This window comes from Heloderma suspectum, chromosome 16 (assembly GCF_057233095.1).
Source record: "Heloderma suspectum isolate Gila_16-S chromosome 16, 16-S_ref, whole genome shotgun sequence".
NCBI classification, from domain to species: domain Eukaryota; kingdom Metazoa; phylum Chordata; class Lepidosauria; order Squamata; family Helodermatidae; genus Heloderma; species Heloderma suspectum.
The window spans coordinates 5,763,488-5,787,632 of record NC_139473.1 but is presented as its reverse complement, the minus strand read 5'-3'; the positions used below and the strand labels follow the sequence as shown (position 1 = coordinate 5,787,632).

Sequence of the window (24,145 nt, the reverse complement as noted above, 5' to 3'; positions counted from 1 at the left end):
GGAACTGAGGGGAAGCACACTCTGGCCCCATCCACCAGCCAGAGGACTAAATGTTGAGCATTTGGGGGTGAGTGTTTGTGAGAGCATGTGCATGGTCACGATCTATGGTAAATTGCCTTGAGGATCATTCGGTCGAAAGGCAGGCTATGCATCTTCTAAATAATTAAATAAAATACCATACCCTATCAGGCTGTTTTCAGGATTACTGAGATAAAAAGTCTAAGTGCTTTGTAAGCTGCCTTGAGAATTTCAATGAAGAAGGATATAAATATAATATTAAAATAAAAGTATACCATAGAGTGCTGTATAAATGCAAAGTAATTCTTATAAGTAAGAGGAAGCCACTGGCAGGTTGACCAGTATTGCGCCTTAAAAATAACAATGAATTCTGCGTTCCTTTCTGTCTCCCCCCCGCCCCCAATGCCCACACACACATATACAGACAATGAGAATACCTGAGGACATCGGAAGTTTGATTTGAGTCAAGAGGGTGGGAGTGTTTACTGTGAAGTAGCTCGTCTGATTGCACTGAAGGCACATGGAGGTGCAAAGAAGCCTTTAAAAGAAATCAAAACACAGTCAGTGTTTGATATGATGCTCATATCATCCCCTCTTTTTTCAGCTCAAAATGAATGCTCTGTGGGGGCCAAAATTCAGAGCATGGAACCAAAAGCAGTCTATACAACTGCACGAGCCCTGGAGATGGCAATGACAAATGCCAGGAATGATAACTTGGGACTAGGAATGCTGGGGATTGGAACTTGGCTTGAACTGGGGGCCCCAGAGGACAGACAGCCATCCAGTCAAGAATTGGCTGATTATCATCGTCATTTGCCAGCAGTGCTATTAAAACTGCCCTACCCATTCCTGGCAGCTGCCTCAATTGCGCAATGCAAACATATAGGCTGCCATCCGCACCACCTGGTACTCTGGGAGCCCCACCTGTACATTTACCCTAGATTCCCAGGTAACAGTTCCTCAGCAGTTGTAATCCTGAATTTATACACACTCACCAGGTTTGCACGATCATGCTGAACCACGGTGCCTTATTTAAGTTTGGTGGTTTGCCAACAACCCATCCTTGCCAGATTCACATGACACAACAACTGGGGGTGGGTGGGTGGGTGATGGGTTACAGAATGGGCATCCACAGACATTCAGTTTGATCATGCGAACCCGGCCACTTTGACCTGGTTTGCACAATCACTGCAGCTTAGACAAGCCACAGTGTCTTGTTTAAGCCACAGCGCATGCTAGCATGTGCTGGGTGCCATTCACCTAATTATCCATCCAAGTGCAGCTTGTCGTGTCGTCTGAACCCAGGGGGCATGGCTTCCTGGAGAGGAAAACAACCCTCAAATAAACCAACAACAGCTCGTGGGTTGTTATTTGAGGGTTGTTGCTCCCCCACCCCCACCCCACAAGCCATGCTGCCCAGATTCAGATGACAAGACAAGCTGCGCCCAAGGCAGGGTAATTAGGCAAATGGTACCCAGCCTGCCCTGCTGCTTGAACAAATGAGAACTGGGCCTCTCTCTAGCTTCTCATGAGTTTCCACCTCATCTTCTCCAATCAGATGCAGAGAAATTGAAAAAAAAATGTTTCAAAATTTGCAAAAAACTTGTATGTAAAGCAATTCATGAAATTAACCATTTTTATACTATCGCTATCCTTTTTTGAAATGAGATTCCTAAGCGCAAACATCCCAATGAGGCCCAAATTGCCAGGGGAGAGAAGAGCAGAACCAAGTACCTGATGAAGGTCATGAACCATTAAAGCCCGACTCTTGCCAGAGAGCGCTGAACATGACTTACCTCCTGCTTCCAGGGAATATCCCAAGGAGCAGAGGGAGAAGTGCAAGTGCTAACCCTCTTATTGCCTATCCTGGGTCAGAAGCCACAAGCCCCTTCCCTTCTGTCCAAGCCCATCCACTAGTCAATTTAGAGCCAGACAACATCCTCCCCACTGCTGAGCTCAGAGCCAGGGATCAGCTGGAAAACTCAGTGGTAGAGCCGCTGCTTTGCATGCAGGAGGTTCCACCTTTGATCCCCGGCCTCTCTACGTAGGGGTGGAAGAACTCCTGCCTGAAACCCTGGAGAGCCACCGCCAGTCCATGCTGACAATACTGGGCTAGATGGACCAAGGGTCTGACTCGGTGTAGGGCAGCTTCCTGTGCTCCTGAGTGAGTTCTGGCTCTGGATCCAGAAGCACAATACTTTGGCTGGAGAGGAGAAGAAAGTACTCTCCTCTTCCTCTGCTTCACCCTTGGTGGGAGGCATCACAGCACAGCACTATCTGTGTCCCGAGAGTTGTTGGGCGTCAGGGTCTCCTGGACCCTGTGCCTGCTGCTTCCTTGAGGGCTCTCCCTCCACTTTGAAAGCAGCCACTAGCTGTTTAATTGCATGCACACTCTTTCCAGTTATCCCTGATCTGATATATTTAACACCAGTTTCCAGTCCCATATTGTCACTACCCACACCCCAAAAGGGAAGTGTCTCAACCAAAAACAACAGCATACTGTCTTCCGAAGCACTCTTTAGTCTCAGTTCCGGCCTGCTGCTCATCTAGTTCCCTCACATTATTGTCTCAGAACACCAATCCTGTCTTCCCAACCCAAGCTAGCCGCCTGGATACATTGCTGGAGGTTCAGTACCTTAAGAAACAGGGGACACTGATTTTGTGCTTGAGGACATGCCGACCAAAACCAGTCAGGCAACGGGCCTGCTTTGGCAGTTGAGACGAAGTAACCCAGGGCCAGCGGTTGCTGCAAGATGTTAGTGACTTCGTCGTGAGACTCTGTCGAGAGCAATCGATCTGTACCTTGACCCTGGTGCAAGAGACAAGGGGAAGATGGCAAAGAATGCAAGAGCTGCTCTGCGGGGTCAAACCCAAGGCCTATCAAGCCTAACACAGCGTTTCCCAGAAGCCTATGGGATGCCCACAACAGGTCACAAGTGCAATAGCACCCTCATGCTCCCCATCAACTGATATTGAGAGACACACTGCCTCTGATCCTGGAGGTAGCATACAGCCATGGCTAGTAGCCACTGATAGTCTTTGAATTTGTCTTTTTAAAAGCCATCTAAGTTGCTGGCCATCATATTCTGTGGTAGAGAACTCTGCTTTTTAATGAAGTGCTGTGTGAAGATATCCTTCCTTTCATCTGTCCTAATTCTCACACCATTCCACTTCAATGGAATGTTATATGAAACTGAGAAAAGTCTCTCTATCCACTTTCTTTACCCCATGCATAATTGTATAAACCTCTAGCATGTCCCCGCTTACTTGCCTTTTTTCTAAGCTAAAAAGCCCCAAGCATTGTAACTTTTCCTCGCAGGAGAGTTGCTCCAGCCCCCTGATCATTTTAGTTTCCCTTTTCTGTACCTTTTCCAGCTTTACAATATCCTTTTTTGACAGGACACAACCAGAAGTGTACACATATTCCAAGTTGTGGCCGCACCATAGATTTCTCTAAAGGCATGACCATATTGGTAAGGAAAGCCCCACCAAGGAAGCACAGGAATCACTCCCACGCTTAAAAAAAAATAAATGGGGGATATATGATCATTGCTGGCATTCAAGAAGTGAGAACAGCACTGTGGCAAAATCAGGGCTATTTAAAAAAAATTGCTGCAGAATATTACCTTGCCCATATCGCTTCCGTGGGGGAAGTGGGAACTTGGTGAATGCACAGGGGACCCCGTTGGGGATGCAGGGAGGATGTTTATAATGTCAGGGTCGAGGTCATCCCCAGTATCTAACAAATCAAAGATTCCCATTCCATCTGCTCCATCTTGGAAAAAAGGACAACAGAAATAAAAGGATCTGTTAACCAAGAGCTGCCATTTCTACACTTTATTAAAAAAAGAAAAAACACAAAATATATGAAGATATCCTTTATCAAGAGCTAGTGTGGTGTAGTGATTAGAGAGTGTTGGACTTGAACCACAGAGGCCTGGGTTCAAATCTCTGTGCAATCATGAAATTCAGCAGGCGACATAGCAAATATAGCTGGTCACCTGTTTGCCATAATTAATCTATGAAATGAGGATAAAATAGATTCGAGTAAGACAGAACTGTTAAGTCGACTTGAGCTTTATCTTTAACAAATCTGTCTTGATCTCATCTATTTTATCCTCATTTCATTTGTTTGCTATGGCTGACAAAGCATATATGTACAAGACACAAAGAATTGGCTACTGCCTGTTTTGCATGTTCCCTGTAATCACTGCTTGAGATCTTACGGACTGTTCAAACATTCTAACTGAGAATGGTTAAGCCATGGAAAAACTGAAACCCTGTGCAACTACTGTGAAGGAAGTATAAGGTCAGCTTAGCTGGAATGAAAGACCTTATCCAGAGTCTAGGAATAGGCAGGGCTGTGTGCTGGGGTGGGGGGAAGAGAAAGGGGTTTGGGAGACTGCGCAACTAAGGAAGACAGGGATGCCAAGAATGGAGAAGTGTGGGGTAGTTTCACACAGGGTCTAGTGACAGGAGAGTTTGTGCGCTGTTGGGGAGGTGGCGGATAGGGTTGAATTCCATATATTGATTTAATATAACAGCCAAACCTTGGGCTACAGATCCCATTTTTCTAACTTTTGAGAGGTTATTTTTATATAAAAGTATCTGAACACACACATGCACACAAACTAACCATTGTTCGTATTAAAAGCCAGTTCCAAACCAGTTTCAGTGGTGTAGGTTGATGATGCTACTTGCACAGACGCGGATGTGGGAAACACGAGTATGTGAGTGCATGACGTATCCTGCGGGGTGTTTAGCTGCGACGTCTGCGTGTTTAGGGTGGTGCTGCGTCCAAACACTGAGCCAGTTGATACAGAATCTTTTTTTTTAAAAGGGGAAGGAACAAGAGAGGGTTCTCCTCAATATCAATATTGCCAATAAATCACCTTCATGGAAGTGATAATGAATGAGAAGCATTTCACTAATACCTGGCATGATGACAAAGGATCCCTGTGGTTCCATCGCCACTAAGCAAGCACTGAGGATGCTGGGAGAATCTGCAGCGGATATGCCACACATTCTACACATGTCTTTCAGCCTCTTACTAAGGGACTGCAGATTTCGGCGACTCAGCAAACAGCTCCAATCTGGAGGAGAAACCATAGAGGTTGGCTACCTAGGAAATTGTTTAAACGTCCGCTAACTAAACAAATGAACCTATACATCACAAGTGGGAGCATTCACTTTTTTATGTGTGTGGGGGGAGGGAGTCTGAGGGCATGGGTAAAGGAGGCTTTCCACCACCCAAACTGCAACCTACTCCAGTATTGGGGGGATTCTGACAGTAACCCCTGTTGTTCATTTTTGCTACAAGTCTGAATGAGAAAAGGTCTGTGAGTAGGTCACTCTCTGAAAGAGAAGGCAAGAAAATTATTTGCAGACAGGTCTGCCTGTTACATACTGAGAATATCTTCTTTACCTTTCCATTCCACCTGGAAAAGAGGTCATAACAGCTCAAGTGTTTACACACACTGGTCCTTTCAATTAACAAAAGAAAACTTAAACATTGAGCAGTATCCAGCACTGCTGTCCGTTTACACTATTGATATACCGCTAGCATTAGTGACCTCTAGCAGCGCACCAATAGCACAAGCTAGAGCAACAAGTTCTCTGGGGAAACCTGTTGCAACAGCTTCCACCGTTGTCGGCCAGCTAGCAGTCACTTACGCTAGCAGTACATTAATAGCATAACTAGACCAGCAGTGTTGGATGACCGCCATAATTGCCATCTAGTGGGATAAACATGCCAAGCACCACTCTATTCTCCAGAAAGCAATCCAGGAGTGGTGTGCTCCAAAATATAGTTTGTGCCATCTAGCAGCAGGGGCTTCATAGTGATACAGTAGGGATCCTTAGGCCCATGTATATGCAACATCCAAAAGAGATGTAACATGAAGAAGCGTGGAATTCTTCCCCATATCAAATTTTTCAACTCATTCGAGGGTGAGGTCCCCCCAAATCACTCCCTTTTCATGGGCTACAAAACAAAGCCACACCTTCCAAGACATGTTTTCATATTACCTTTCAGTTCCCCATGGCCTATTCTTCCAAGGCGTCCTATTACGACTCTCCATGGCAGTGAACTCATCTGCACAAGCCCCAGGCACCACTCCCACAGTTTCTGGAGACCCAGTCTGCGAGCAGACCCCTTTTTCCTACGAGCCCTAATAGGAAACAAAGATTCACCAGTTAATAAACCTGTGCACATACTGTCAGGCTGTTTTAGGCTGCTCCCAACTAATATTTTCGCACTGTTACACTTTGATATATTGGGTAGTATTCTACACTGCCCCACACTTCCGGAACAGACCATTAGTGCAACAGGAACTAGCGGTTCCTGAAACAACCAGAAACAAGTGGCAATGCTCGTTTCCAGAATGGGGCAGGTCAGCAGAGCTCACAGAAGAGAGTTCTACTGACTTGCCCCATTCTGGAAATGAGTTTTTTCATTTGTTTCCAGGGTTACTTCAGAACCACTAGTTCCTGCAGGGTTAGCGGTCTGTTCCACTGGTACAACAGAACTCGTGGAGATGCAGCAGCAGTACAGGATACTGTCCACTGACAGCCAGAGTGTGTGTGTGTGTGTGTGGGGGGGGGGGGGATAGTTTTGTACATATTCAAAGATATAAGATCTACATCATAAATTCATTACATTTTCTCTCTCTCTCTTAATAAACTATATACTGCTTTTTAAAAGAAAATGTTTCCAAATCAGTGAGCAAATCAAGAGTTATGAAAATAAAACAATTAAAAGTAATTCTCATATCAAACACACAGTAAAACTTTTCAGCATAAAAATCCAAGAACCAACATAAACACAGTAGAAGTCATAAGAAGCCTTCCAGAAAAATTTTCAAAGCCTATCTAAAAAAGGGAAGGGGATATATTCCCTAAAAAAGGGAAGCCTTAGTATATTTCCCCGTGGAGAGAATCCACAATTTTTAATGTATTTACTCACAGCATTTGTACCCCACTTTTCAGCCAAAAAGACTCCCAGAGTGGCTTACAAAGATAAAGCAATCCCTGCCCTCTGGCTTACAATCTAAAATACACAACACAAAAGGAAAAAGGGATGAGGAGGGAAGAGCACACTCTTACCTGTTTGGTACATCGATGTTAATGATGCACGTTTCCAATAGTTCTCCATACAGATCTGTGCATGATGCAAGAAGCCACCTTTGATCATGAGACAGACAGTAACCCACGAAAAGCACATTGTACTTCTGTCCGGCTTCACCAAATGTTTCTCCCAGCTCTGTCTGTTTATCTTTGACTGGAGCCAATATGAATGGAGGAGCATATAGCTTAATACACTCCGGTCTCTGCAAAACACACACGTAAAAGACTAAACCTTTGAAACACAGGATAACTTGTCCTGTAGGATCATCGTACAAAAAAAACCATATAATTGGTGCCTCATTCCCCCTGCCCCCCATAGCACTCTGGCTTACTAGCCAAGAAAGGCACAGGGGGCCTGAGGCTAGGTGGGGTAGATAAGGTAGGCATATTGAAGTTTACAGCCCAGCAACAGCTAGACCGTATTGCACCACAAAGGCTTTTGTTTCAGATGCAGGAAGGGCTTGAGTGGAAGGCAGTCTCTCTCTTCAACTGGGTGGGGAAGACTTGGAAAAGGAACAGAAGCCACAGGAGAAATGTATATCGTTTCTTTTCTTCCCCAAACTGCAGCCCAAGCATCAGAGCCTGCTGAGAGTCTTCCTCGCTTGAGGGTAGGGAACACCTGCCTCTGGCAAGCGAACTACGAATACCTGTGTGTGCGCACGCACACAGATGTGCATCTCACTGATCACTCTTGGTAGTATTTCGCAAACGTTACTGGAATTCCACCCACCCAAATCCACCACTCCCCTCAAAATGCTCACCTCGGGACTTCTGAGTGCCATTTCCATTGCTAAGCCTGGGCCGAACCCAGTCAACGTTTTCACATTGGTCGATGTTGGGAGTGGTCTTCGGCACTGCGTAAAGGCCGAAAATGCCAGGGATTTTAGATGCTGGGTGTAGATCTGTCTGTCTTCGTTCCTGACAGGTTGTAACAGATATTGGCAAGGGACAAGCTAAGATGGCCAGGGAGAGAGAGAGAGAAAGGAAAAGACAACTTGCGTTAACTAATGAATATTTCACACTAGGATGCCAATGTGGCTTCAGCGTGTGCATATAAGAAGTATTACACAGGGAGATGCCTGCAAAGGAACCCTCCTACCTAAAAAGAGGCACACAGACCGAGAACATCCTATCACGACTTGAAGGTTCATTTCTCCCCCTTACAAGCACTCCTGTGCCTAAGGGTTGAGGAAGCAGCAGAGAAGAGGCCTCCAATAGCCAAAGGAAAGGGCAACAGTGCTCTCTAACCCTCAGCTACAAGATCTGCCTTCAAGCAACACATTTCTTCTTGTCAAATAAACAAACAAATATCCCTATGTCCTTAAAACATGAAATTTGCAAGCAGGTGGCTTTCACACATGCTTAGGGCACAAATGTTCCCTGTAATTTTATAGGGCAGGAGTGGGCATCATGAGCACCACGGGCCACATGCAACCCCTGCATTGTGGCCCCACTGCCTCCCTGAATTCAGAGGTGGCAGGGGAAAGGAGGATTTATTGCTACAGAGTTTAGCACTCCATGGGGCTAAAAGGGTTTAATTTTGTTTGCAAACTAGCTAAATTTAACCCTTTTAGCTCTCTGTAGTGGTCCGGGGGGGGGGGGGGCGGTTTTGTGGCCCCCAGACATCCTGTAGTTGTATCATGTTATAGGATATAAGCCCATAAAACAAATAAAGTAACTGGAGGGGTGGGGACGATGACAACAACTTTCCACTAATCAGATTGGCTGCTGGCCCGCAAGGTTCTTTGGCCCCTGTAGAATGCTCACTTTAGCTTTTATCATGCTGAAGACCTGCTCCAAACCACACAGCTGTCTGGACACTGTAGGAGCAGTTGTGGGGGACGCAAGCACAGCACCAGAAGGCAGCACTCTCAGACAGTTGCTGAGGGCTCACTGCTACTGACTCTGCCGCCCCGTCTCTGGTGCTCCTTTTGAGTGCCAGGCAACCACCATCGCTGCTGCCCACAACGCACCTCAGCAACACCAGGGGGCCTGGCTCCGATGGAAAGGGCGCCACTGTTGCCCTCCTTTTCCAACGGGAAGCCCACTCACTCGCTGCAATGTCCAGGGAGAAATGAAGGGGGCAAAGCGGACGACTGGGCAATATGGGGGGCCCGCTAGAGAGCCCCATGTCGAGAGGCCCACTCACAGCTGCAGCCGGTCCCATGCAGAGGAGAGTAAACGTTCCTCACAAGGCAGGTAAAAACAGATGCGACTTTTGGAGCTTTCAGTGTGAAAATAAGCAAAATGTCTTCCTACTCTAGCCACAGAAGAGCATTTGGGCAGGATGCCTTAAGACAGGGGTGGAGAACTTGCCACCCTCCAGACATTTCTGGACGACAACTCCCATCACCCAAACCTTGGCCATGCTGTCTGGGGCTGATGGGAGTTGGAGTCAGGTGTCATCTGGAGAGCCACAGGTTCCCCACCATAAAGCATCCAATGCCACCCTAAGGGGTAGTTTGTGACTCCGCTCATAAAAATCAGAAGGCAGAGAGGCTTCAAAGGGCAACAGTGCAAACACCCTGGGAGACCCTGCATTTCAGTGCACCAGCTTACCTGAACAGATACTATGTTTCTGATGCTAGGAGGGAGGTTTTGGATCATTTCCAGAAAGCAGCGGAGAAGGCCGAGAGTCCACACATTAGAGGAGCTGCTCTCCTCTTTCTTCTCGTACGTGAAAGGGTCAACGATGTAGACGACAATGGCAGGTGGGTAGGTGACTGCGTGAGAATCGCCATCCGTGGGGACTCCCACTTTATCACGGTCCATAGTGCTGGAAGCAGATGGCAAACACAACTGCTGTGAGACACAGGAAGTTCCTCTCTTATGTTAAAGAAGCTGTGAGCTCTCAGGTGTTAGACTGACAAGAGGAAGCTGGCAAGTCTAGAGTGTTCTGGGCTCCCAAGTGTCGGTTTTCACCTTTTTCATCTATGCTCTTTTCACCTAGGAGAGATCCTCCCAAATCTCCCTGTTGCAGTTTTTTTGGGAGCAAGCAGCATACTGCACTTTCCCCCTGCTTTGGGGGACCGCCAGCACCTCTGCGACAACAGCAGCTAATAGAGCAATTCCCTGCCCTTATTGCCAACTTACCTGCATGCCTAACAACCAACATCTCTGTCTCACTAAAAAAAAAGGGCCTAAAAGGTATTCAATAGGCTTGGAAGCAAAGGGCCTCAAATTAATGTGGGCATCAAGAAGTGAGCAACTACCAGCACTGCTATTCCAAATGTATCTCCCCAATTTTAGTAGGCATTACTACTAGTTTTAAGAAGAAAACGTGTTAAATATACTTCGGCAGCCAACACTGAACACTTGATATGCAAGTACAGGAATGCTTGATGAGTCTGATCTTTGCAAACTTTCAATAATAATTCATATTTCCATAGTGCCCATTTGTGCACATGGCTCTTTACAGTGTACAAGGAGATGTGTCCCTGCCCTGAAGAGCTTACAATCTAAAATTCCACACAGAGGAAATGGAGGAGGAAGCAGAGGAAAGAAAAATTCAAATGCAAATGAAATCCAGATTGTTATAGTTACGTTATAAAAGTATAGATTAAGCTCCTATACAACTTCTGGTTTAGTACTTGCCACCAAAAGCTAGCGGGCACATACAAAAAAGTCTTGAAATGTCTTCAGAATTAGGCTATGGGCAACTCCACAGCAGTTTTTGGTTGAGCTTGGAGGCTGTCATAACACAGGGATGGGGGAGAAAGGATGGACATGCTTTGGGGTGTTTGAGTCAATCTTAAAATGTGAAACTATTGCAAAAATGCTGCCCTCTATAGTCGAATGTATGGGAAACTCTGAACACCACCTTCATTCAGTTGTGGTTTTAGTGAGAGTGAGAACACCTGTTCTAAGAAACAAGTTTATTGCAAAGGGATGATAAGCTATAAAAATCATTTCTTTCATCCCACTTGGAAGGGAAGTTGTAGGGTCTCCCAAATGCAATATTACTGACTGATAGACAGACGGCTTCCCCTCCCTTCTCAGCTTTCAGGCAGTACCTCTCCCCCTCATGCAAAGGGAAGTGACTCTGGAGGACAAAGTGAACCCACAGAATTGCAGAAGTGTCACACCTCATTATATACCTTTTTTAAAGTCTCTGATTGCCCCAGTTTTAAGGATAGGAGAGCCAGCATGGTGCAATGCTTAGAGTATTAAATTAGAACCACAGAGACCCAGGTTCAAATTCCCACTCACCCATGAAGCTCACTGGGCCAGTCACTTTCTCTCAAACCTGACCTACCTGATAAATTTGTTGTGAGGATAAATTTGGGGGGGGGGGGGCACCATGTATGCCATCTTGAGCTCCTTGAAGGGAAGGTACAATATTAATGGAGTAAAATTCAATCACTTAATAATAAATGCACTATTTAAATAAATCTTTGCCACATTACCTCTCTGAAACTTCCGGATGTGGCTGTGCAGGGAGAGATGTGGCTTCCCCAGGTATCCCAGCTGCTTGCTGTTGCTGCTGTGTCCCTGCCTGCCCATTTTGGACTGTCACAGTCTGTGCGGAGAGGGAGGAGGAAGTAGTGTTGTTCATGCTGCCGAAAGGTGGAAACGAGGACGGTTTGTTCACCGACATCCCGCTGCCCACACTGGAAGAGGAGGACGATGAGGCGGTTGTGGTCAGGGTGGAGTTGGCAGTGGTAGCTGCAGAGGTGATGGCATTGCTCGAGTTCAATGTGACAGCATTACTCGTGGCAGACGAAGGGGTGGACGATGGAGTGGAGTTGCCTGCAACCTGAGGCTGGGTGGATGCAGGATGGCTTGTGGGAGGAACTAGGCTTGATTGGGAGAGCAAAGAATTGTCCAGTGGCTGCGTAGCAAGATAAGGACCTTAAACAAACAAAAAAGCCATTGAAAAATTAATCCTAATGTTTTGTTTCTGTAGACTCAATTTGATGTACTGAATGGGGCATCATTTTTATTCATTCACATTAAGAACCCACTGAACTGGGGTTCTTTGAAACCTTATTGGGCAGGGGGGAGGAAAAATAGCTTCCTCCATGGTGGGCAAGATCCCATGAAAGACAGCTTAATCACCACCACCAATCTGCCCCTAAAATGTGCAGCAGAACGCTGAGTGCTGCATGTTTTCTAGGTTGTATTCTCAGTTCACACTTCATGAGCTGATTGTACATCCTGAAACCTGCTCCAAAATGCTCTGCAAAGGTCTGAGTTTCTGTGGCAGACATCCAGAGGTATGCTTGGTGCAAAAACTAGATGTAGAAAGAGTTCCCTGGTTATACAGAGTTGGAAGCCAAGGAGACTGCTAAAGTTCTTCAGCTACCTATGGTGGACTAAAAGCCCCGACGGCTATTTATATTTCTGTTTGTTTTGTGAAGCTTGGGAATGACAAGATAAAATTGGTTTTCCGACCCTTGGGACTGCACACAAACATGTGGACATGAGGTGGCAATAAGGTTTCCTGTGTCTGATTAGCAGCCTACTGCCGATCTAGCCAGTGCTACTACACAAAACATATGAGAAGAGAAGTCGTGAACAACCTGCCCAGGACTCAGCAAGTGTGGAGATGAGTTTGTGTTTTCATATGACATCACAAAACTGAGAGCCAGGGTGCTATAGTGGTTAGGGTGTTGGAGTGGGACTTAGGAGATCTGGGTTCCAGTCCCCACTCAGCCATGAAGCTTACTGCGTGACTTTGGGCCAGTCACTGACTCTCATCTTAACCTACTTCACAGGGTTGTTGTAAGGATAAAACTGAGAGGAGGGGGGCCATGTAAGCCGCCTTGGGATCCTTGCAAAGGGACAAATAGGCGGGATATACATGTATTAGAAAAAAAATTAAAACCTGTCAACTCTGTTTTAAGCAGGCATGTATTTCATTAGTCCTAGTTAAATATTCTGACAAGTGACAGCCGTAGTGGGAGGGAAGGGGGGGAGTGGGAACGTACCCAAATCATATCTGCAAACTTGAGCATACAGCTTGAGTCTAGAAAATGATTCGTTGTTGGCATGAGCTGCCTGAGAGAACCACTCAGCCACAGACTTCTCAGAAAGTTTGTTTGAAGCAGCAGATCCAACTCTCATGATCCCATCAGGCAAAAGCTTGCAGATGGGTCGATGCTGGCCAAGCCTGCAGGACTGCAAAAGAACAGAAGCAGGAACCAAGCATGTTGAACGTGTAAAGCACAAGCAGCTGACTCTTTCAGCAAGCGCATCACACGACAACTCCAACATAGGAGACAATGCCCTTCTAATGCACTCTACAGAACACGTGAAGCCTAAAGCTCAGTCTTCCCAAATCTGATGTCCTCCAGATGTGTTGGACTACAACCCCCAGCCAACCATGCTGGTTGGGGAATGCTGGGGGTTGTAATCCAACAGAGGAGTGCCAAAAAGCTGGTTTATTGCTAAACAGCAGCAAAGAGGTTAAATTGAATGTAGCAGCTTTTGTTTTGGCCGCTGCTGAATGTCACCAGAACGTTCTAGCTATCCATGCAGCAAAAACTGCAAAGCTGACACCAGAGGCGGTCAAGCATTGTTTTCTGTTGTGGTAGTTTTGTGGAAAGGGGACGGCAGAGGATGAGATGGCTAGATAGCATCACAGATGCAATGAATATGGACTTGAGCACGCTCCGGGAGAGAGCGCAGGACAGGAAGGCCTAGCGTGCTATGGTCCATGGGGTCACGAAGAGTCGGACATGACTGAACAACAACAACAACAAGTTTTGTGGAAATTGTTTTGCAGTTCCATCTTCTATTCTGTACACATTGCGGTTATTGTATTTAAGGTCTTTTACCATCTTGAGTTTTGCTATGGCTCCTGGCCAACACAAATAAATTTGAACCTGAGGAGTATGTGCCACAGCAACCTGTGTTGCAGATTAGCTACCTGTGGTATAATTTCGTTACAAGGCATAAAGCCATGAAGCTTGCCACAAAATGGTGGACACATTGTTCTTCCAGAAAAGAAGCTGTGTTAGGATGTCACAGCAAAAGCAAAACATTTGGCACCTTAAACACTAATGGATTTATTATGGCATGAGCTTTTATGATGGACTTGAGTCCACTTCATCAGATGCAACTGATGGATTCTACTCCACAAAAGTTTATGCTACAATAAATCCATTAGTCCTTAAGGTGCCACCACACTCTGTTTTGAGGTGGTATCCCTCTATTTCACCCCACAGTTGTCTACATAGAGTTTAACCTTCTGATGTTTATTTATACTAGTTGTATAATAATAAAAAGGTAAAGGTAAAGGTGTCCCCAACCAGTCGTGTCCGACTCTAGGGTGCGGTGCTCATCCCCGTTTCTAAGCCGAACAGCCAGCGCTGTCCAAAGACGCTTCCGTGGTCATGTGGCCGGCATGACTGAAAACCGAGGTGCACGGAACGCTGTTACCTTTCCCGCCGAGGCGGTACCTATTTATGTACTTGCAATTTCTTGCTTTCGAACTGCTAGGTTGGCAGAAGCTGGGACTGAAGACGGGAGCTCACTCCGTCACGCGGCACTCGGGTCTCGAACTGCTGACCTGCCAACCTTCCAGTCTGCAGTTCAGCGTCTTAACCACTAAGCCACCGTGGCCCCATAGTTGTATAATAATACCCTAAGTTTAATATCTGAAAACCTTTAAGCAATTCACAATGCATATGCAGTATAGTATAAAACAAAAATAAAAACAGTATACAAGAATATAAAATAGTTAACAACATTACAATACAGACAATAAAAGAGAGTAGTGTCATAATCCATCACAAGCCAGGGAAAGTCTGTGTTAAACAAATATGCCTTCAACAGGCATTCAGAGCTTGCCACAGTTTCTCCCTCCTGAACAACGCATGGGAGGGTATTCCAGAGGATGGATGCCACTACTGAGAAGGCCCTCTTACACACTGTTACCTGGTGACACTCTACTGGCTGTGGAACGACCAATAAGGGCATCCTCAGAAGATCTCAGGGGTCGACTGGGCATATACGGGGAAAGGTGATCAAATAGGTATCCTGGTCCTGAATTGTTTAGGGCTTTGTATGTCAACAACAAAACCTTGAATACAGCTCGAGAGCGGATAAGCAGCCAGTGCAGTTCTTTTAACACAGGTGTAATATGTGTATATCTTGGTGCTCCACTGAGCATCCTAGCTGCTGCGTTCTGCCCTAGCTGCAGTTCTGAACCAGGTGCAAGGGCAGCTCCACACCTTATGCATTTTGGCTGCAATCCTACTCCTAGAAATGTATGCCTATTAACAACAGTTAGGGTAGACCTACAAAAATGAATGCATGGTTTAAGTATAAAATGCACAAGTAGTGTCTTGGCACCTTAAAGACTAGCAATTTTAGAGCCCACTTTATCAAACACATTCAGTGTTTGGCACTTATTAGACAGACAGGAGAGGTGTGGTGAGGGAGTTGTTAGAACGTGAGGTCAAAAAGCCCTTCAATCCAAGAGATAAGTGTGTTCCTTTTGGGCCCTGCACTGCAACGTAAAGCAAGATCAATCATAAACTGGGAGAAACCCTCTCCCCTCCACCCTCCACCCCTGTCCAGAATGCCCCTAGAATGACACTAGATCAAAATCTTTCCAGTGGCATTCTGCCCCCAGGAATCCCTCTGGCTGCTGTGGGGAGCCATGCTGCTGCTTGAAGCATCAGCAAAGCACTTAAAAAAGGGGGAAAAAACCACCGACCTTGTATTTCACACGAGAGCACCCACCCCCACCAAAGACTGATTTGATCTTAAGAAATCCCCCAAAAGCTGGGCCAAACAGTTTATGAATGGTGTATGAAACACTATTTCATACACACACGCAAAGGGGTATAATTACTCTATGAAGTGACCAGGCCATAAAGTCTCTATCAGGCCCATGTCTGATGTTGTCAAAACTGTAAATTAATTCTAATTCAGCAGTTGCATGCTGGAGTCTCCTTTGGAAACCTTTTTTTTTTTTTTGGCTGAAAAGATGGTGTCTGCTACTGAATGTCCAGTGAGATGAAAATACTCAAACCCACTCTGATTGGACCTTTTATTCTTTTTGATGGGTTCTGTTTTCCTTTTTCCTCCACACGGTAACGAGACAGTGCTCTCTCCTGGATTGCTAGGCCTTCTGGCCTCACTTTCTAACACTTTCTGCTGCTGTTCTTTGCATACAACAAGCTCTGTTCTGAGGTGAGAAGGGGCAGGTTATTCTTCCTCCACACAGAAAGGGGCAAACACCCTCTTATCCAAACAGTAAATATAAATATAGCATGGATTCCCTGTTGCATTAAGCAAGGTTTTTCTTCTTTTTCTGATGTTATAAATCCTCAAGCAGAATTTAATTTAAAAGGCTGCTGTAAGTCCAAAACCTTTAAGATACGGAGGGGTCACTGTGCTAAATCCAGCCTTCTGAAAAGTATCAGCTAGCTCCACAGCTGCCAAATCAAGATGAAAGAATAGCATATGGAAGGAAAAAGGGCTGTGACAACAGGACCTGCTAGCAGACTGGTTGAGGTGGGGGAGCTCACAGTGAAGGATTCTAGTTCACCACCCTCTCTTCAGAGCAATCCTACCATAAAATATAGTTGCTGACCAGGGATTAAAAAGATTTTAAGTATATGGGCATCCTCTTTTCAATAAGCCTCTCTTAAATACAGGGAAGATAGCCAGTGACTTGGAATCATGGGCTAAACAGCATCATTCAGGAGAATACAAGTTCAACCACCTAGAATTACAAGGTTTGTGGCCTTACAGAGAGGAGAGCAGTACATAGTTTAACCACTTGATGGCATCTGCCTGATAAGGAAACTGCTACTTAAATGAAATCTTGCTAAAGGGGAGAGGAGCCTTTTATCTCTTTCTACCATCCATTTTAGTTGCTTTGTTGAGATAAGGCCTGCAGGAGTTTTAAGTGTCCACTGGAATGCAAAGTTGATGAATAATCACCATTAAGAAAAGGGGGGGGGAATGCACTCTGGAGCACTTTCACAGCCCTCTCCCCACCCCCCACCCAACACCTTACCTCATATATTGCAGTGAGGTCCCTAAAGAAGGTTTTTGCGCCTTTCAGCAGAGCTTCATTCTCTGGGCAGACCACAACATAAGCAATGTCTCTCTGAGATCCGTAGGGTTCCAACATCAGCCTCTCCCAGTACGGTAAGGCAAAAGGAGACAGCACCAGGAAGTCGTAGTCATATCCCAACAAAAAAGTCGGAATGGGCAGTGGTTCTGGAGACTCGTCAGTTCCTGGACAAGAAAGGGATATTTTTCCATCTATCAGAATGCAATGCAGCACAGCGGTCTCTTCCAGATACAAGGAAGCAACTGCCAGATGGCTTTTACAGTAATGTAATCATCAAAACATTCATGGTACTACCATCAAAAGAATTACCACAAGCAAAATTGCTGGGAGTGCTAGTCTCAACAAAGCATAGCTCCCATCCAGTCCCTGTCCTATCCCATGTTAGCTTTTTACTATGCTATTCCATACAAAAATTGTGAAGCTCTTTGGAGGGTCAAAATAAGTCATGAACATGGAAATCCATAACAGTTAGTCTAAAGCTAAAAGCTGGAAGTCTTAAGTAGCTCTCTGCCAAATATTTCCAAACATTTTAATTGAAGAATTGGCAGCTGGGATGTAAACAGATCAAGTAGCAAGTGTCTTCTAAACTCAGCCTTCCCTCATCTGAGTGAAGCCAAAACACCAGAATGAAGAACAGAAGTTCCCTTCCTGAATCAGAGGGGAACACACTGAGGCCTTGCTAGGAAAAAAAGGATCTAATCAGGGACTCTACAGTCTAAAGTGCAAGAAGCTTCATGTCCAGAAGCGGGACCCTGGGCAGTCAGGGGTAGGCAACCTGTTGCCCTCCAGATGATTTGGGCTACAACTCACATAATACGTGTCCGTTGGCCATGCTGGCTGAGGCTTATGGGAAGTGTAGCCCAAAACATCTGGAGGGCAACAGGTTGCCTAACAATGACTGCCCACTTCTGGACATGAGGCTTCCCACGCTCATTGTTTTTGTTTTGCTTTTTCTTTCCTTATTAGATCCTTAGCTTAAATGGGGATTCAGACTTGGTAGCTCAATTCAGTCATCACTGTCACACCATGGTTTGGCTGTCAAAAACATGCAGCGGGCTCCCTTACTCCCCTTGTACACACCAACTTCCTCCTCCATTTACTGGTAACTACAGTTTGCCACTATATCCTAATCTTGCAAGCTAAGTTTACCACCAACAATACTTTGCCTCCAAATGAGAATCAGAAACCATGGTTTGAAGTGGCTTTCTGATTCTACTTTGGAGGTGAACTATGGCTGGCAGTGACCATGGTTGGCCTGATTCAAATAGCATGGTGAACTATGGCTACCACAAACCAATAAACTGAGGGAAAGAATTGACATGTGTGAAGGAGGAAGGAGCAACAAGCTCACAGCACATTTCTGACAGCCAAACCATAGTTTGGCCGCATCATCCAAACTGATGCACTACGGCTGGTTATATTCCACTGTGAGGAGGGGGCACAATTCTAAAGTCCTCTGGACTTGATTCCTTGAGGTCCAAAATCTTGCTACAGTGCACCAAATGACATTAAACACACTACTAATTCTCCAAAAATTACATTTTCCAGGCACTGAATAATAACTTAACTTTCCCTTTAAGTCAGCCTTCCCCAACCTGTTGCCCTCTAGATCTGTTGGGCTGAGGGATTATGGGAGTTGTAGTCCAATACATCTGGAGGGCACCTGATTGGGGAAGGCAGTGCTCTAAGTAAAATGTTAGGATAGTTTAAAATAGAGCCACTCCCCCAAAGCTCCACCAATTAAAGAGAGAAACTTTCTGGATTTACAGCAGATACAAGTTACTGATCAACAACTACATTTACCGTAAGAGCCTCGGCCAGCCATTTTGTGAAACTGCTGCCACGTGAGAGGGCCCTGCACGCCCCAAGAGCGAACGGTTCGTTTTTTCTGAATTGCATCCTGAAGGACAGGCTGGAGCGAGAGCAGCATGCGAAAGATGTCCTGAGAACACTGCATGCTCACATCTACAACTGCAAAACAACCGAAGTTAGTTGAAAGAAGTTGCAAAGAAGCATCCTAGTCATGGTCCATACCTGACAATTGCATTTTAAATATGTGAAGCATTTATACTCAGAAAACACAACCTGCTGAGTTTCTAAAACTGTCTGCGTATTTTATTTCGACTGTTCAATATCTTATCTTAAACACTGAAACGCTGCGAATCCACCATCAGTTTAGTTCACTGCTTCGAACATGCCATCAGAGACTATTTAAATGTCTACACCAGCCTTTCCTCAAGGTGGTGCTCTTGAGAGACTTTGAACTTCAACTGCCATCAGCCCCTGACAGCATGACCAATGCTCAGGAATGCTGGGAGTTGTAGTTGGCGGAGGGCACCAAGCTGGGGAAGACTAGTGACACAGAAGTATAGATGACCCAGCCTAGCCTAATTAAACCAGTCATACCTTTCCTAGTATCCCAGACATGGTCCTCTTATAGCCCAGGGATAGATCCCCCACTTCCCTCATCAAAAAGGTTTTCCTTAAAAGACAGTAACCCTTCACACTTGTCTTGAGGAGTGCTTAACTGACCTCAGCTGCAAAAGGATACATTCCCAAGCAAGTTATCCATAGCCTAGATCACCAAGGGAATTGTAGGGATGGGGGAGAATTTCTCCCCAAAACTTCGGGGGGCCGAGTGCCAATGCATTCGGTCCTCCGAAGGTTGTTCGGGGAGAAATTCTCCGCCCCCCCACCCCCCGCCCCCCCCCCCGCCCCCGGGATGGGACTTACCTTTCACGAATGTCCCTCCCGGCGGCGAGTCCCGGCGGCGGTTTGGCAGGTCTTTGTCAGGGGCGGGGGCAGCATCTGGTCTTTCGACCGGCTGCCACCGCCGCCATTACAAGAAAAGTAAAAAAAAAACAAAAAACGCCCCTGTGATAGGCTACGTAACGATTAACGTAGCCTATCACGGCTAGATTTGCAAAGTCAGCCGTGATAGGCTACGTTAATCGTCACGTAGCCTATCACGGGTGACTTTAAAAAAAAAAAAAAGCGCGTACGGCTAATGGCGGCCCCCATAGGGAGCCGCCATTCGCGTTCCTTATTTGGTCCCTGTAGTCTACGTAAAGATAGCGTTGCCCTTATTTTCGCCATAGTCTACGTAAATCTTTATGTAGACTACAGGGACCAAATAAGGAACGCGAATGGCGGCTCCCTATGGGGGCCGCCATTTGTGTACGTGTTTTTTTTTTTTCCAAAGTCACCCGTGATAGGCTACGTGACGATTAACGTAGCCTATCACGGCTGACTTTGCAGATCTAGCCGTGATAGACTACGTAACAATTAATGTAGCCTATCACAGGGGCGTTTTTTTTTTTTCTTTTGAAGTTCGCGGCCGGGGAGACGGGGCGCTTCTCCCCGGCCTGAATTTCGGCCAGGCAAGGTGGGAAGCCTCCCCCCCCGGCCTGAACTTCGGGGGGAGCAGCAAAGCGCCTCCCCCCCACCGCGAAGCAAGCTGCGAGACCAGGTAAGTGACTTTCGTACACTCCTAGTTCTGAGTTTCCTACGGGTCCAAAGCTTTCAATCTTCTAAAGAATAATAAATGGGAGTTCTAGATATGTTGGAATTATTAGGATAGCCAGTTTACCCACTCTTTGCAAAATGCGTCAAATAAATGCATCAATTTTAAACGCATATTTTTTTCATGGAGAGAAACATAAAAACATTCTTGCCGAAAACTTCTTGTTTTCTAGCAAACCGCAACACTTACCGTTTCGTTTAGACCAGTGATGCAAGCAAGTACTTTTCACAAGTGCTTCGTCGACTTTCCCTCCTGACATGTTGTCCATAAACTGGCGCCCATGCTCCAAGGCAAGGTAGCAGTCATTGCAACAGTCCCTTTCCTCGGCCCGTTCCAGGTTGCCAATGGCTCCAACTTTAGGCAAGGGGTCTTGATCCGCCGCGCCAAATGGTGAAAACAAGTTGGTGCACTGGTCTTGCAGCAGAAGTATCAGCTCGTCAGGGAGCCTGTCAGCCTCCTTTGGGCCCCCACTGTGCTCCATAGAAGTGGCACGCAGGGTCTCGAAGCGTTTCTCCGCTTCTTTGCCGCATTCTGAGCTGCGGCCTAGGATGTCCAACTCGTCCTCGAGGAACAGTCCAGAGCTGTTGCCGAACTTTCTGTTCATAACCGCACTGAAGCCACACGTACACCTGTACTGGGCTTCCTGTGTTGGATCTGGAATGTAAACTCCAACATCAGCACCTTTGATGTTCATGTTGCAGACACAGATGCAACAGCTGTCAAAGTTACAGTCTTTGAAGAGATTCATCACAGATTCAGAGAGAATGAGGTTTACGTAGAGACTGTGGGCTTCAGGAATAGAAGGAACAGTGGCAGGCTCAACAGAATTCAGTGGTCTGCATGTTGACGGCGTTGAAGCTGGTGAATACAAGTCTGAATTCTCGTACTTGACTGAACCTTGAGCACTGGCCGGTCCACCTGCCCCACGGGGAGTTCGAGGCGTCCTTGGCGTTCGAGGAGTTGGGAAACGAGGGGTGGAAGGTGAAGGGAGGATGCCAGGGCCACTGTTACTGGGTGGGGCACTGCCAGGTGGCATTCCAAAGGGCGTGTGTGTTTGTGGAGTGTAGGCAGGGCCATACTCTTGATCCATCGTACTCCCATCTCTAGAACAAGGAGGAGGAAGATTTTTAGCCAAGCATTTCAGATAGTACACTCTAGGCTACTATATAAAACAACACACACAAAAAACACACACACGACAAAGTGTGCAACCAGACAAGGAGCTGGAAGCAATGGACAAAATGGCCAAGACAAAGGCACATATTAACCCATCACTGAAACGGGGGGGGAGGGGGAGAGTGCACGTGTGTGTGTGTGTAATACTTAAGCTGTGTATCAGAACTCAGAAGTCCTCTTAAATCTGCAGAAGTCTTTCTACAACCAGAACCCATGTACAGAGGCACGTGGATGGATGTATCTGTGCTTTGATCCAGCAACATTAATTCTTATGCTTTTAGAGCTGACAAGAGTAAGGATGATTAAAAAGAGGAGAAAGCAAGATGTCCAACCTACAAGACCAGCAATATCAAATCTTTGTTTTATAATACAACTTCTAAGGCCGAGTCAAAAACAGGAGGGGGTATTTTGCAAACATTCACTCTCCCCACCCCCACCCGCTGCTGTGAAATACATACCCTTTTTCGGTAAAGCTTCATGAGATGCACATGTTGTCATGCCGGGGGGGGGGGGGAGGGGGAGAGATGGGCACCCACCCACCTTACATTCAGGTAATATTCTCCCTTCCCAACCTCACAAATCAGGAGAATTGCTACTTTTAGCTTAAGAACTAAATTGGCTTCATTTGCCCTCAGTGATGTTATCATGGAACCAAATCTTATTGGCTATGTGACAGTATCAGTGTTGCTGGGAAGACCACTTTTTACATTTGTTTTATTTATAGATAGTGCCAAAGTAGCCATCGATTGAGGAAGGAAGCAGTAGTGAGCCAGCACTAGAAAGAAATGAAGAGGAAGATTTCCTGGAGTCTATCAGAGACAGTTTTGGAGCCTCCGAAATCCTCCTTTGCATGCTAAAATTAAATGTTCACTCCCAAACATGCAGTGCAGTCCCAGCAATTTATTAAATATTCTATTTGAAATACGACATTTGTGAGCAATGATTTCTTTTCTGTAAACAAAACAAAGAAAAATTGACACTGATACGCACACGCACCACATACCCAGCGCTATACTGCTGCCAGCAGAATCCCTGGTTTGTATTTACTTTCTAATATTCTTCATGGCTTATTAAAATTGAATTTATACTACTAAGCACCCCCAAGAAACCCGTTATACAAGAGTCAATCAATGAAGTTTACACCTGTTAAACAGCTACTTCGAAAACAGGAAGAGAAATTAAATAATTTTAAGTTACAACTTAACATCAGCACGAATTATGTAGAACCTGCACTTCTTCTTAAGTGTATTGCCATCACTTTTTAGACCATTTTATTTCGAAGGAATGCTTGAGTAACTAAATTTAATGAACTTCTAACAGACCCAGGAGGAACTTTCCCCCACAAGGGCCCCATGGAGCAAAAGCTTAAGCAAAAGCATGGCTATTTTTCTAGTGCACCCTTCCCCAACTTGGCACCCTCCAAATGCGTTGGACTACAACTCCCATAACCTTCAGCCAGCATAACTGGCTGGGGGATTATGGGACTTATAGTCCAACACACCTGGAAAGCACCAGGTTAGAGAAGGCTGCTCTAGTGCCAACACATTTAACAGAGGTTGCATAGGCAATGTTCCCATAAGCTTTATGGGGTAAAGCTAAAAAATAATGCCCTTTACCCTCTCACATGCAAACACATACCCCTCTTTGATGAATGGCATTGTGGGTCCTGGGGGAAGCAGCTCCAACTTGCCAACAGTCCAACTCTGACGGTAAACACACTCCTCTGGCAGTTTGATGGCTGGGAGACACTGGTTTGGGAGAGTCTTCAACGGAGCAAACATAGAGCACCCCACAAAAGCTTGGCTGTTCTCAGGCTTATAAACATAGGAGTAATCCTAGCAAGCAAAAAAGGGTGAGCATAAATGAAAAGCTCCATGTCAACAGAAAAAGAAGTGCAAGTTGAAATTTGGCTGTCTCAACCACTGAAAAGCCCAATTGGCTCCTGGGTTTCCCACTGGGCTCCGGGACAAGAAACTGCAGGAGAGATCGCTTTGAGTGCAAGAGGAGGAAGAGTTGGGCCAAATATGAGCTTAGGCGTCATGTTGAGTCTAGACTTTGGTGGCAAAGAAAAGATTAACCTCACCATGGTGCTACAAGGACAAAATAAAAATTCCATCACACCACCAAAAATAAACAGAATTGAGTATCACAGCGCACCTTCCAGTAGGGTATAGCATTCACAAGACATCAAACCATCACAAAAAAACCGATTAAACTGCCCTCTCTTCACTTTAACACTGTCCTTTAATACCCGATAATTTTATTTA

The 24,145-nt window shown here is 45.8% G+C and overlaps 1 protein-coding gene across 1 annotated transcript in view; it reads right to left on the bottom strand.

Moving 5' to 3' along the window:
* The window catches only part of MED13 (mediator complex subunit 13), a 110,062-nt gene that overhangs the window by 1,503 nt on the left and 84,414 nt on the right, over positions 1-24,145 (bottom strand). The window contains exons 15-29 of the mRNA XM_084823319.1: positions 23,517-23,713; positions 20,892-21,805; positions 18,983-19,150; positions 17,120-17,343; positions 13,074-13,263; positions 11,550-11,994; positions 9,703-9,919; positions 7,905-8,096; positions 7,123-7,346; positions 6,046-6,188; positions 4,953-5,111; positions 4,655-4,843; positions 3,645-3,793; positions 2,654-2,827; positions 456-556 (exon numbers count right to left, since the gene is read on the bottom strand). Coding sequence (XP_084679445.1) covers positions 456-556; positions 2,654-2,827; positions 3,645-3,793; positions 4,655-4,843; positions 4,953-5,111; positions 6,046-6,188; positions 7,123-7,346; positions 7,905-8,096; positions 9,703-9,919; positions 11,550-11,994; positions 13,074-13,263; positions 17,120-17,343; positions 18,983-19,150; positions 20,892-21,805; positions 23,517-23,713 — 3,686 coding nt within the window. The remainder of the gene's footprint in view (positions 1-455; positions 557-2,653; positions 2,828-3,644; positions 3,794-4,654; positions 4,844-4,952; positions 5,112-6,045; positions 6,189-7,122; positions 7,347-7,904; positions 8,097-9,702; positions 9,920-11,549; positions 11,995-13,073; positions 13,264-17,119; positions 17,344-18,982; positions 19,151-20,891; positions 21,806-23,516; positions 23,714-24,145) is intronic.